This window comes from Pteronotus mesoamericanus, unplaced genomic scaffold (assembly GCF_021234165.1).
Source record: "Pteronotus mesoamericanus isolate MK-2021 breed Mesoamerican mustached bat unplaced genomic scaffold, CSHL_Meso_final scaffold_167, whole genome shotgun sequence".
Lineage (NCBI taxonomy): Eukaryota > Metazoa > Chordata > Mammalia > Chiroptera > Mormoopidae > Pteronotus > Pteronotus mesoamericanus.
Window position 1 is genome coordinate 41,823,442 of NW_026555308.1, and position 13,009 is coordinate 41,836,450.

The following is a 13,009-nucleotide window of genomic DNA, read 5'->3' on the forward strand; positions in this document are numbered from 1 at the left end:
TGTGACACACAAGACCCTCTGCTACATGTTGTGGTAAAAAGAAAAACAGCCACCTGCGTGTGGCCGAAGGGGTATGGAATTGGAAGAATTAGTGCAGTGAATTTCAGAAAACACTTCAAAAGTCTCCGAGTCACTTGTCTCATCTCTGAAACAAGAAGTTAGATCATATGTGCAGTTCTTGAGAGGTTTGCATGGTGTCAGGGTGTCTGTGCAGTAAACACATGAGGAGATTGTTAAAATTACATATAGATGCTAGGGCCTCCAATTGCAGAAAGTCTGATTTGGCCTAAGTTTTTGAGATTCATTCTTGTTTTCTTTTTAAAAATTATGGAGTAGTATTCCATAAAATAAGTGTATCTGTTTGTGCTTTCTCTACTGATGAACATCTGGGCTGCTTATAGATTTTGGTGATCATGAATAAAGTCTGCTATAAACATTTTTGTGCAAGTCTTTTCATGAATATATACTTTCATCTTTCTTGGATCAATACCTGTAAGTGAGATTGCTAGGTCATTGTGTGTGATTAACTTGCATGAAACTAGTGGGTCCACAATTTTGACATAGTCAAAGTAATGAAAAATGTTAGAACTCCTCTCCTTTTGTTCAAAGTGCAGCCTGGTAGAGATGGCAAAGATCTTTTACAAGGCCTCAGGCAATCCCAGTTACTCCTAACCTCCTGGCCTCAAGGATCAAGCTCTGGGGCCCTGGAATATCCCTTTACAGTCAGAGGGATGAAAGCTGTGTGAATAATGTACATAGGTAAGGTAAACATAGTTTGGGCAGTGCATTTGATAGTATGTAAAACCCTTTCATAAGTATTTGCCTCTAGGTTTCTTGGACTTCCATCTCACTGTGACCAAGCTCAGAAAGGGAGGTCCCTGAATACTGGTGGACCTAAAATAAAAGTCATTCTTAACAAAGAGGCAATTATTAGTAAAGGTTTGATGGTATGTTTGGGTGAAGGGTGGGTGAGGGTGGCCACTATGGTGGTAAGGTCACACAGGCTCCAACAACGGTCTCCAAGGGGATGGGCCTTGACTCCTATTTCCTCAAATAGTTCTCTCAAGTTATGCTCCAGTAGCTTTTAAACACTCCTGCCACTTTCCTTCCACCCTTTATCAGGTAACCAGGCTCCACTTAAAGAAAAAGAGACCACTGGAAAGGAATCTTTCACTTCCTTCCAGAAACATCCACCTTTCCATATCCATTCTTTACCCCTCCTTTCCTTATTCCTACCAATCACAGTGAAGATGGTATCCCTCCTAAGGCACTTGCGATTCCATCTTCTCCAGGGCCTTGTATTATCTCTTATATCCTTATCTCCTCCTTTAAGCTTATTCCCATCACGAGGCCTCTTCCAATTTCTCTCCCTCATGAAAGCTAATCTCTCAACACCAGATACCGCTGTATTGTCCTCTTTCTGGTATCATTATCGTCAAGACTTCTAAGTGCTCCCTGCAAAGTCTATTTCCTCTTTCTCATCTTAGCCACCAAGATCTACCTATATTTTAAAATATAGGAGGCACTGCACAATCGTTTTTAAAGTATATGATGGGTAGATAGCTAGGACTTTGAGCATGTAGATGTTTAGCCTATCGCCTGGGATGCTGGATGACTCACTGGGATGACAAACTATCTTTCTGGTGTGTATAAATAATTTGATATATGCTTTCATCTTGAAATAAAGTTATGTAGCTAGTAGTTTTCCACAAGTAACAAAAAGTATGAAAACAAGAGGAGAAACACAGCACTGTTGCACTACCATTAACTCCTTATGGACAACACCGGTCCGCACCACCCAAAGGCTGCCCATCAGCCACTCCACCGAAGAGGCAGCCCAGGACACAGGTCGGCCTTTAGACGGAACCCTGTTTGCAGCTCCTAAGGGGCCACAGTCACGAAGTCGGGGAGCGGGGGTGAACGGAAGAGCTGAGCGGCTCCGGGCCAATGGCAGTTCTTGAACTTACACCTACAGACGTCAGCGCGGCTTTGCAAACGGATGTCACACAGCTGGCTCCGAAGGCTCTCCTCTCGCCCCAGAAAAAAGGTGCGAGCCCAGAGACCTCGGCGAAACCTTAGGGGACAGAAAGGAGCCCTGCGCCCTCGCCTGCCAGCCTCTCAGCAGTCCCAACCTAGCCGCGGTCCCGGTGAGCCGCCGGTGCCCGCAGCCCCGCCCGGAGCGCGCCGCCGCAGCCAACTCCGCCCCCTGCCCGAGCTGGCCGCGCGCTCCTGCGGCTCCGAGCTGTGTGGCGGGGGCGCGCGCCGCCGGCGGAGCCGCAGTTAAAATGGTCCGAGCGGGACCCTGCGTCCCCCTTGCCGCCGCAGTGACTGACTGAGTCGGCGGGTCAGGCTCGGACTGGTCGCCCAGCCCGCAGGCTCGCTCTCTCCGTCGCGTCCCCAAAGCTCGCGCCCATCGTTCTCCCGGCTTCCCTGGGCAAAGCATGTAGCCCCCGACGGGCGCCGAGGCGGCCCGCAGCTGACGCCCACCCCCCACCGTCGCATGTGTGCCCGTGTGTGCGTGTGTGTGCGCAGGGAGGGCGACCCTGCCGCGGGCCCGAGGCCCAGTCGGCGAGCGGCCTGTCCCACTGTCGGGAACCCGCCTCTCCGGGCCTCCCTCCTTCCCCATCCCGGTCCCCCTCCTCGGGGCCTTCTATATGGGCCACCTTCTCTCGAAGGAGCCGCGTAACCGCCCGAGCCAGAAGAGGCCTCGCTGTTGCAGCTGGTGCCGTCGTCGCCGCCCTCTCCTCAGGCTGCCCCGCCGGACCCCGGCCAAGGCGCCCCCACAGCCGGCGGCGCCCCGGAGCCGGGACTGCTTCTTCCGCGGGCCCTGCATGCTCTGCTTCATCGTGCACAGCCCCGGCGCTCCCGCCCCCGCCGGCCCAGAGGAGGAGCCGCCGCTCTCGCCGCCGCCGCGGGACGGGGCCTACGCTGCGGCCGCCTCCCCTCAGCACCTGGCGCGGCGCTGCGCGGCCCTGGCCGCCGAGGACTGCGCTGCCGCTGCCCGTCGCTTCCTACTCTCCTCGGCCGCCGCCGCCGCGGCCGCCGCCGCCTCTGCCTCGTCGCCCGCCGCTTGCTGCAGAGAGCTGGGGCTGGCTGCGGCCGCCGCCTGGGAGCAGCAGGGCCGGAGCCTCTTCTTGGCCAGCGTGGGGCCCGTGCGCTTCCTGGGGCCGCCTGTCGCGGTGCAGCTCTTCCGGGGGCCGCCACCGCCGCCCGCCGATCCCCCCACGCCCCCTGAGATGGTGTGCAAGCGGAAGGGGGCCGGGGTGCCCGCCTGCACCCCTTGTAAGCAGCCCCGCTGTGGCGGTGGGGGCGGCGGCGGCGGCGGGACGGCGGGAGGGGGCGCCTCGCCTCCGCGGCCCCCCGATGCCGGTGGCTGCCAGGGCTCCGAGCAGCCGCCCCAACCTCTCTGCCCCCAGCCCTCCTCTCCCACTTCCGAAGGTGCCCCCGCCGAGGCCGGCGGGGACGCAGTCCGAGCGGGGAGCGCCGCCCCCTCGCCTGCCCAGCAACAGCACGAAGGCGGCGACGCGGACTGTCAGGACCCCCGCGGAAACCCCTGCGATTGCCCTAGGGAGCCGCCCCCCGAAACCCCAGACATCAACCAGCTGCCGCCATCCATCCTGCTCAAGGTGGGTCTGGGCGATGGCGCGGGGACGCGCGCTTTCCCCCCACCCAGCCCCCTCCTCGAGGTTTCCTCTCTCCTCCCCCTCAGCGCGGAGGAGGGGGTTCCCTGACAGCCGGAGACGTCCGAGGGGAGAGTGGGAAGCCAATGGGGAGGATGCTTAGGGCCTACTTTTGAAGTAGAAAAACTTGGAGTCGACTGCATGTCTTTTAAGAGCTGCTTACATACCACTCAGGCTTCATCTCTGATTACATTCCCAGCCCAGTGATTTAGACACTAGTTGTAGGTTTAGTGTGAAGTATTTTATATTAATTGAGCAAGTTGTATTTACTGGGTGAAGACTTTTTATATTAGTATTCGAAAATCTTCCAAGAGTTTCAGGTTTGAGAGCTGGCAGTTGATGTGAGTAAGTTAACATTTTTTTTTTTTTTTTTTTTTTTTTTTTTTAGCATTTACTACGATCAGGCACTGCGCCAGAGGTTTACACAAATAATATCTAATTTAACCCTCCAGTTACTGCTATGAGATAAATACTGCTCCCATCCTCACTCTATACAGGAAGCAGCTTATATTTCAATACTGTAAGCCTGCAGCGCTAAGGCAGGAGGAGTGTTTGCCCTACGGAGCTTACAGCCTAGTGGGGCTTGAAGGGGAGTGACTTGCCCAAGGTCACACACAGACAGCAAGAGGCACACCTGGGGAATCCGGGCCTGCTTGGCTGGAAAACCCTCTCGGTTAGGCTGTGTTGTATTAGCTCCCTACATTTTAACCCTTACATGAAAGTATAGCGGTTACCAGAAGGTGAGGACAAATACTCTTTATTGGGGGATGGGTGAGTGGAGAAGAGGTGGGTGTCCCGTGGGAGCTTTGTCTCACTTTCAAGTACTAAGTAAAATTTGCAGTTTTGTCACTGCTAATGGTAAAGATGTGGTAGAGTTTGTACTGCTATTAACAAGTGATCTTTCTCCGCTTTTTTCTCTCTCCTCTCTCCCCCACCCCTCTTCAGGAATTTAATGTAAACTTCCTTTTTCAGTGTGGATGATATTTAAGACTAGTTACAAATAACTTAGATAGAATTTGGCTACTTTTATTGTTACTGAAGTAATTGTCATCAATTACAATTGTTACTGTCACCAGTATAACTTTGTTTGATTAGACTTTTTGGTTATTATTTATAATCCTGTGTTTAATCCATTTTATTGTGATGTCAATATTCTTGAAAATTATACAGCAAGAGTGGGTAACCTTAACTTTTCCTTGTGTCAAAATGTAATGACTTAACTCTTACGGAGGTGTATTTGTTGAAGGAGGAATTAATTGCCACTTTTGTGTGTTCAGGATGTGCATTTTAGAATAGAGGGAACTTTCTTGAGTCCTTTAATTCTGTGCGTGGCATGAACAAATAAAATATCAACAAATATTTGGTATAGAGGTTTGACTGCTCTCGTAATTTGGCAAGTTAAGACTGTTTAAAAACGAACCAAATAAAAAAAAAACACAGGTACTTCCTGCTTTCTATCAAAAACCACTATTTCATGAGGTAGAGAACATTTTAATTCTGTACCAAAAAAAAGAGAGAGAGAGAAAGGACACGATTTCATAATGAAGAGAGCTCTATGGGCAAACTTATTCTACTTGTGTATGTTACCTTGTTCTTTTTCACATTTTTTTCTGTGGACTGTTGAAAACTTGGTGTAAGGGACATTTGGGAATTTCTCATTAGACTTGCCCTGTTGTGTTGGAGAATTTGGACATGTTATGTAGAATTTTTTCCTGTATTAGAAACTTGAATAAAGATTGTGTGGGTCTCATGGTCCTACCTGTATTCAGCAACAAGTGAGTTGGCCTGTCTGGAATGAATTGAAATCAAGGTTTTTCAGTGTTTATCAACCCAAATCGAATTTTTAGGAATAAGGCTTTTGGGGGCAGAGGATCTGTTGACATGGATCTTGTTTATTGCTGTATGCCCTCTGCTAAGTGCAGTGCCTGGCATTTACTAGCACTCACTATATATTTATAAACAAATGAATGACCAAAAGTTTAGAAGTCTGGACTGAGACTGTAGGTAAATATGCCATCCCACAAGAGAAGTGTCTAAGAAGTGTTTATATCGTTACTCCAGTTATTGTTCTGAGCTACAGCAGAGTCATGTGATGTTGAGAGGGTTCTGGCTCTGGTTCTACTGAGAACTGGAAGTGTTTGGCTTGGAGAAGAGAACACTTAGGGAGCTATGGATTTCTTCTTTTATTTCTCCTTCTTCCCTCCCCAATATAGGATACATTGTTGCACAGAGGCACAAATCTATCACCTCCAATGGAAAACATTCTTAGAAAGTACTCTTATGTCCTGCTCCCTTGCTAATTAGTTAATAGCCTTATGACTATATTTTTGTACCTTTTGTACCAGAAGTTACTGTAGTTGTGAAAAAGGGGGTGCAGAGGGGGAAGAGAAATGTGAGGAAATATGATTTAAAGGATATTATTAGGGAAAGCTCTCATACTAACCCCAGTTTTTTTTTTCAGGTATGGTAGAAACAAAAGAGAAAGCTGAATTCCTTTCTTGGTGCTTCATAGGTAGATTTTTGGCTCAGTAATAACAAGTCCTTTTATTTTTAAGTTTTATTTTATGTAAATAGTAAGTATTACCTGCTTCAAAACATTCAAAAAATGCAGGTAATGCAAAAGTTTGCCTTTGTTTACCTCAACATTTCTTTGTAGTTTTATCTCCGGAGGGAACTAACTACTGTTACTAGTTTAGGTTGTTCTTCTAGACCTGCGCTTTCAAGTACAATAATTTAAAATAGTTAAAGTTAAATAAAATTTAAAATTCACTTTCTTAGTCACAATAGCCACATCGATAGTCATGGGTGACTGGAAGCTGTTGTACTGAACTGTGATCCAGAACATTTCCACCTTTGTAGAAAGTCCTATGTAGACCTTCATAGTTTTTTTTCATAAGTGGTATCAAAATGTACATGCTCTGCAGCTTTTTTGTTTGTTTATAGTATGGTTTGGAGATCTTTTCCATTAGTGAGTGGTTTCCTTCATTCTCTTTAACTGCTGCGTAGTATCCCATAGTGTTATGCCACACTGTACTATTTCTCTAGGAATGGATGTTTCTAATTAATTATTATTACACACAATGCTAATTGATTTTTTTCTATGCACATGTGATCATCATTTCTAGGGTAAATTTCAAGAAGTAAAATTTCAGGGTTGAAGAATGTGTATGTTTGGAAATTTAGAAAGTCTTTTCTAACAATAAGAGTGTGTAAAAATGAAATGACTTCTTTCTTGAAATAGTGAGCCTCACTGGAAATCATAATTATGTAACTTCAGAACAGGAAAAGACCTTAGACAGCATTTGATCTTTCCCAGTGTCTTATGCATGAAGATATAGCCTGGAGGAGTGAAATGGCTTACTTACCTCAAGACATCTTAGATACTTAATGGCAGACCCTGGACTGGAACCCAGCTTAGTGTTTCCAGGTCCGCAGATCTTTTCAACATACTGTTGTAAGAGGGCTTAAATAACCTTCTCTCAGAGATTTTATGAAAGAGATTCATGAATGACTGTGGGCAGGGTGGGGAGGGTAAGGGGGCGCTTACACCAGATGACTGATTTCTAAGCCATTATGAGTCAGAGGCTAATTTAAAATTGGGTCTGTAGGGTTGAACTGTGATCTTTAATACAAGAAATTTGAGAGGCAAGGAATAGCTCTTCAAAGGTTAATTGTGAGAGTAGTATTTTAAGTACTTAAGCCTGTTACAGTTGATCTTTGGTTAATGTATTGTTTTGGATCAAATAAGCTAGCTGTGAACTTTGCTACCTGTTGCCTTTATAACTTAAGCAATACTGCCTAGTGATATAACAATTAGATATTTCTATGGTAGAACAATTATGCAACAATTTTACAAATTATGACAGTGGAATATTTTCCTTTATCATTTCTATTTGAGTAACTGGGAATGTTGTGATCTATATTTAAATTTTAGAGACTTTGTGTGCTATGTTTAGATATCTTGCTCTCTGTCAGCAGACCTATTTCTTTCCAAAGGAAACCAGGTGAGATCCAAAATCCACTGCCACCATTAGAAAACCACCTCACCATGCATTCCCCCTTGATAATGTGTCAGTAGGTGTTAAATCTTTATTTTTACAGCTTTATTATCAAAAGGTTGCTTTAGTGTGTGAGGAAGAGTTTTATAAGAGAAGTGAGCTTTGGAGGAAAGCTTTACCTACCTGATCTATTTTTTTTTCCCAGATATGCTGACAAGGATGAAACCAATGGAAATAAGAGTCAAATGAAAAAATAATAATACTTTTTAAAGCTTTGATTGTATATTACTAGTGGGTAAGAGGATCTAAATTACGTGTAGCATTTCATGAATGCTTGCTTTAAGGCTCCAGTACCAAATAACCTCTAGAAGGTTTGCCCCTGGAGTTCTAGGGATAGTTGTAGTCAGCACTGAAATAAAGTATTCTTAGGAAGTCAGGTTTAAGATACTTCTTTGCTGAAGAATGCTAATCAATCTTGATTAACTTAATCCAGCTTCTAAAAGGTGACATTTGTTTCCTTCTCAATTTAAGAAGTCTATAAATTGTTGTGCCTTATGCTGACTAGCTGTCAAGGAAATAACCTTGAGTTCTTTGCCAATTTGGAATATCAGGTTGTATAAATGATACGGAGTGTAAGGGAAGGTAAGTGATGGCAAACACAGAAGCATTTAAGATTAGCATACTTGTTGTTTAACTTTGACTAAATATCCTATTTCCTACTTATTGAGAGCCTCGCTCAAGTCTTGGCCAATTTGGAGCCCAAATGGTGTGGTAAGGATATACATGTGGAGAAAGAAAAAGCAGCAGTAATGGGAAATTGGTTATGTACATACATGTATACATCCACATATTCCCTAGCTCTGCCACCGAGAGGGCCTTAGAGCAGCAATACCCAATAGTAATGAGAACATTTAGCATACACTTTGCTTCTAAATACCATATTTTAATACAAAAAAATCAGTGCTTAAAAGAGAAATGGCTGATTACAGGGTTGGGACAAGGAAAGTTCAAGATGAGCCTAGAATATTTTGTGCCAGGACACAAGGAAGTCTTCAAAAAGTACTGGAGATGTGTCAGAAGGACACATTTGTTTCATAGTATGTCCTCCCAAAATAGTTCAAGAAAAAATCTTTAGTGCCTGGCTTTAGAATAAAAACTTATTCTTATATAAATTTCATAATATCTGTCTTTGGTTTTAAGTAACACTTTATGTAGAAATACTTGGGGTTTTATTAGTTTGCTGAGCTTTAAATTTTAATAATTGTGAGAAATTATTTTAATTTATAGATGAGAAAATAATTTTACAGTCCGTGACTTCCCTATGTCTGTTTGGTTAGAAAAGTGCTAGGAATATATTTTGTGCCTCTGTTTTTCTAAATGGTGCTTTATTCAACAGATTCTTTAGTAGATTTTGCTTTCAAGATTTTGGCAGGCAATAAAAGTAGAATATTTAAGAAAGAGGCAAAATATGATGTACATGGGAAAAACATTGAAAAGACCAGAGAAGCAGAATTAACTGAAATAGTTAATTCTGAGAAAATTTTAGAGAGGGGCTCTGTCTGAAGCTATAGGATATTCTGTCTTTATTTCTTAATCAAAATGTGTGGTATGTGCATGTGTATGTGTATTTTCTCAAATAATAATTCAGAGGCTCTGGGTAGAAAGATGATAGATGAAAATATAGAGTTTGTGGACTTTTTTTAAAAAAAGCGCCGCTAGTGGTATTTGTGTACCCATTTAAAAGTAGAGTTGAGTTTTAATATATGTATACTGTTGTGCAACCACCACGCTAATTCTGTTTTAGAACACCTCCACCACCTCAGATACTTTTCTTGTGCCTTTTTACTCTCATTTTCTGTTCTGACCCCTAGCCCAAGGTAACCACTCACTGATTTGCGTTCCTGCCTCTGCAGTTTTGCCTCTTCTAGAAATTTCATATAAGTGCATCATATGACATGTAGTTTGGAATATTGTGTTGCAATGTTAATACTTCTCTATCTCTCACAACATCTAGCATAGTCCCTGACACACAGGAAATAGTAAATGTAAAATTGCTACAGAGCTTTACTCCTTTTCAGATGTTTCTATAATTTGCATACAAAAACTCCTTTTTGCAGTAATATCTAATAGCAGATAAGATCTATTTCTGATATGTTAATACCAATGATTTTCAACTGGTGTGCTCCAAAAATTTCTAAAACACGCAATATCTGATATTTAGTCAGGGGCACTGACTTCTTTTCTCTTAGATTCTCAAAATAGAAAAATGACAGCAACCAACACAAAAACAGATACCTGGTGTGAGTAAATCAAAATTATATTTTTTGGTCAGGATCTGCAAAAAATATATTTTTTGGTGTGCTGCAGAATTTTACTAATTAGTTTATGTGTGCCATTAGATGAAAAAGGTTGAAAATCACTGTCTTATACTAATGTCTCACTCAAATATTGAATATTTCAAAAGGTGCAATCTTCCAGTTATAAAATAAATGTTATGGTGGCTATAATTAATAATACTGTATTGAATATCTGAAAGTTGCTAAGAGATTTTAAGTCCTCATGAGGGGGAAAAAAAGAAAGTTTTTATAACCTGTATGGTAACAGATGGTAATTAAAGTTAATTATGATGATCATTTTGAAATAAACTAATAAAATGTTATATTTTAATAAAAATAAATTTATAAAAGAGAAAACTTATGTTCTCCTACCCCCAAGAATCTTTCAAGGCTTAGAATACTTGGATATCAGCCTGGTAGTGATTTTCTGGTAATTAATAGCTTAGTTGCATTGTCCAGATCTGTCACTAAAGATCAAGAATATTACGTTTGTTTTTAATTCAGGTCCTGACTACAAGTTACTGCTGTTTCCCAATATCCCTTACATTCTTTTTTTTTTTTTTTAAAGATTTTATTTACTTACTTTTAGAGAGAGGGGAAGGAATGTGTGAGAGATATGTGGTTGCCACTCACATACCCCCAACTGGGGACCTGGCCCGCAACCCAAGCCTGTGCCCTGACTGGGGATCGAACCTGTGACCTTTGGGTTCACAGGCTGAGAGTCCACTGAGCCATGCTAACTAGGGCTTATTTTTAGTAATAGAATCCAGCATGTTCTAGCTAGGCACATGATACCTAATTAGACACTGTATCTTTTTTTTTTTTTTTTTAGGTTTTATTTATTTAAATTTAGAGAGAGGGGAAGGGAGGGTGAAAGAGGACAGAAACATCCATCAGTTGCCTCTGGTTGCCTCTTGTATATGCCCTTACTGGGGACTGAACCTGCAACTCAGGTTCCCCTCGTGTGCCCTGACCAGGAATTGAACCAGTGACCTTTTGTTTGGTGGGAAGATACCAAACCAGTTAAGCCACATTAGTCGGGGCTAGATACTATTTCTTAGCCTCTCATGGATAGGTGTGGCCTTGTGACTAAATGTTAGGTATTAAGTAGTAGGCTGTGAGGTGAAACCAATGTGTACAACTTTCAAATACCATAAAAGGCAGCTGCTTATCCTTTTGTTCTCCCCCTTTTTTTAGGGGTAAAACACCTGGATTTTAAGAGTAAGCCATCTTTCACCCTGTAAATGAGAGTAGTAACGGAAGGGCAGTGAGATTTAAGGTGATAGATCCCTGGATTTTCTTCATCCTTAGAAAACCTAACTTAGCTATAGTTTGGACTTCTATCATGTTGAAGACATTGCTAACAGACCCCTGTTAAAGTAAGTAATTTCCTGGCTGGATGTTTGTGCCATCCAGTTTTTCTCAGTGTCATTTTTTCCCTTTTTGTAATTTTCTTTATTCTACAAACATGTTGTTGCAGATCGGTCCTTGACAGACCTGTGTTCTCTTTCTTCAAAGCGACCTTTGAAATGCTTTTTCTTTAATCTCAAATTATCCCAAGATAATTCAGAAATGTCTTTGAATATAATCTTAAAGCCAGTGAACAAATTTCATGTCTTAGTGTCTCTCACAAAAACCCAGGGACATGTGTGCAGAAGTTTGTTAAATGAGTTAAGATAATTTGGGGCCGAGTAGTTTTCTGAGGAGTTAAGGTATGGGCAAGATAGCATTTTAATAACAAAGAAAAGCTGGAATCTTAAAACGTGTTATCTATTTCTGTGTAACATATGTCAGGATTTAGCAGTTTAAAACCACAGACATTTATTATTTTATAATTTCTGTGGTTTTGGAATCCCCATGTGGTTTAGTTGGGTCCTTCTAATCCATAGTCTCTCTATGAGGCTGTAATCAAGGTGTTGGCTGGGGCTTGAGAATTTGCATCCAAGCCTCTTCATGGTTGTTGGCATACCTGTGGTCCTCAGTGGCTGTTGGCTAGATGCTTAAGTTCCTTGCTGTGCCATGTGGGCTTCTCCATAAGGCTACTTAAAACGTGGCAGCATGCTTCTCCTGGAGTAACAGATTAAAGAATACACAAAATGGAAGCCACAGTTTGTTTTTTACCTAATCTCAGCAATAATGTCTCGTTTGCTGTACTCTGTTCTTTTGAAGTGAGTCAAGAAAGCGGGGTGGGCAGAGGTAGAAGAGGGTATGGGAGGATAAATGGTGATGGAAGGAGACTTGACTTGCGGTGGCGAACACACAATACAATATACAGATGATTTATTGTAGAATTGTACACCTGACGTACAATTAACCAATGTCTAACCAGTAAATTCAATAAAAAAGTAAAAAAACCAAAGAAAACAAAAAACAAAAAAGAAGTGAGTTAATAAATTCAGCGCATGATCAAGAGGATAGGATTACACAGATGTAAATGCCAGAAGGTGGGATTATTGGGGGCCATTGTGCAGGTTATCATAAATCATAGGAAAGGATCTATTATATATGCATCGATATTTAAACTTAGTGTTTTGCCTTTTTACTTTCACCCTTCTTCACTGGTACTGGTTTTCTTTCCTTTACTTACTGAATTTCCTTTCCTTTACAACTTACTGAATTTCCTTTCACCTGGGTGAATAAGACTCATCTAGATCCACTTAGATTCAGTCAATTACTTAGGATTTTTAACAATCATCTCGCTTTCACAAAATAGAAAACTAATGTTTAAAGAAGGTGCTATCCAAAGTGAGACATTTTAAACAAGGTGCTTCTTGGTTACAGTGACTATGCTCTTGATATTTTCTATTTGTTAAGGGGCAAATTAGCCCTTCAAAACCATGTAGCACTTTAATCTTAAACAGATGATCAAGTCTCCTTGAATACCAGTTTTTTCATGTGTAGAATGAGGAGAACAAGCATAAAAATACCCATAAGAGAGGGACTTTCAGCTATGGCTGCATGAAGATTCTGGTGACTCCTCACCACAAAAAAACAA

At 42.4% G+C, this 13,009-nt stretch overlaps 1 protein-coding gene across 1 annotated transcript in view; it reads left to right on the top strand.

Moving 5' to 3' along the window:
- The first annotated feature begins 2,300 nt into the window (after positions 1-2,300).
- The window catches only part of FBXL17 (F-box and leucine rich repeat protein 17), a 470,506-nt gene continuing 459,797 nt past the window's right edge, over positions 2,301-13,009 (top strand). The window contains exon 1 of the mRNA XM_054589993.1: positions 2,301-3,626. Within this exon, the coding sequence (XP_054445968.1) occupies positions 2,655-3,626 (972 nt within the window). The 5' untranslated portion in view covers positions 2,301-2,654. The remainder of the gene's footprint in view (positions 3,627-13,009) is intronic.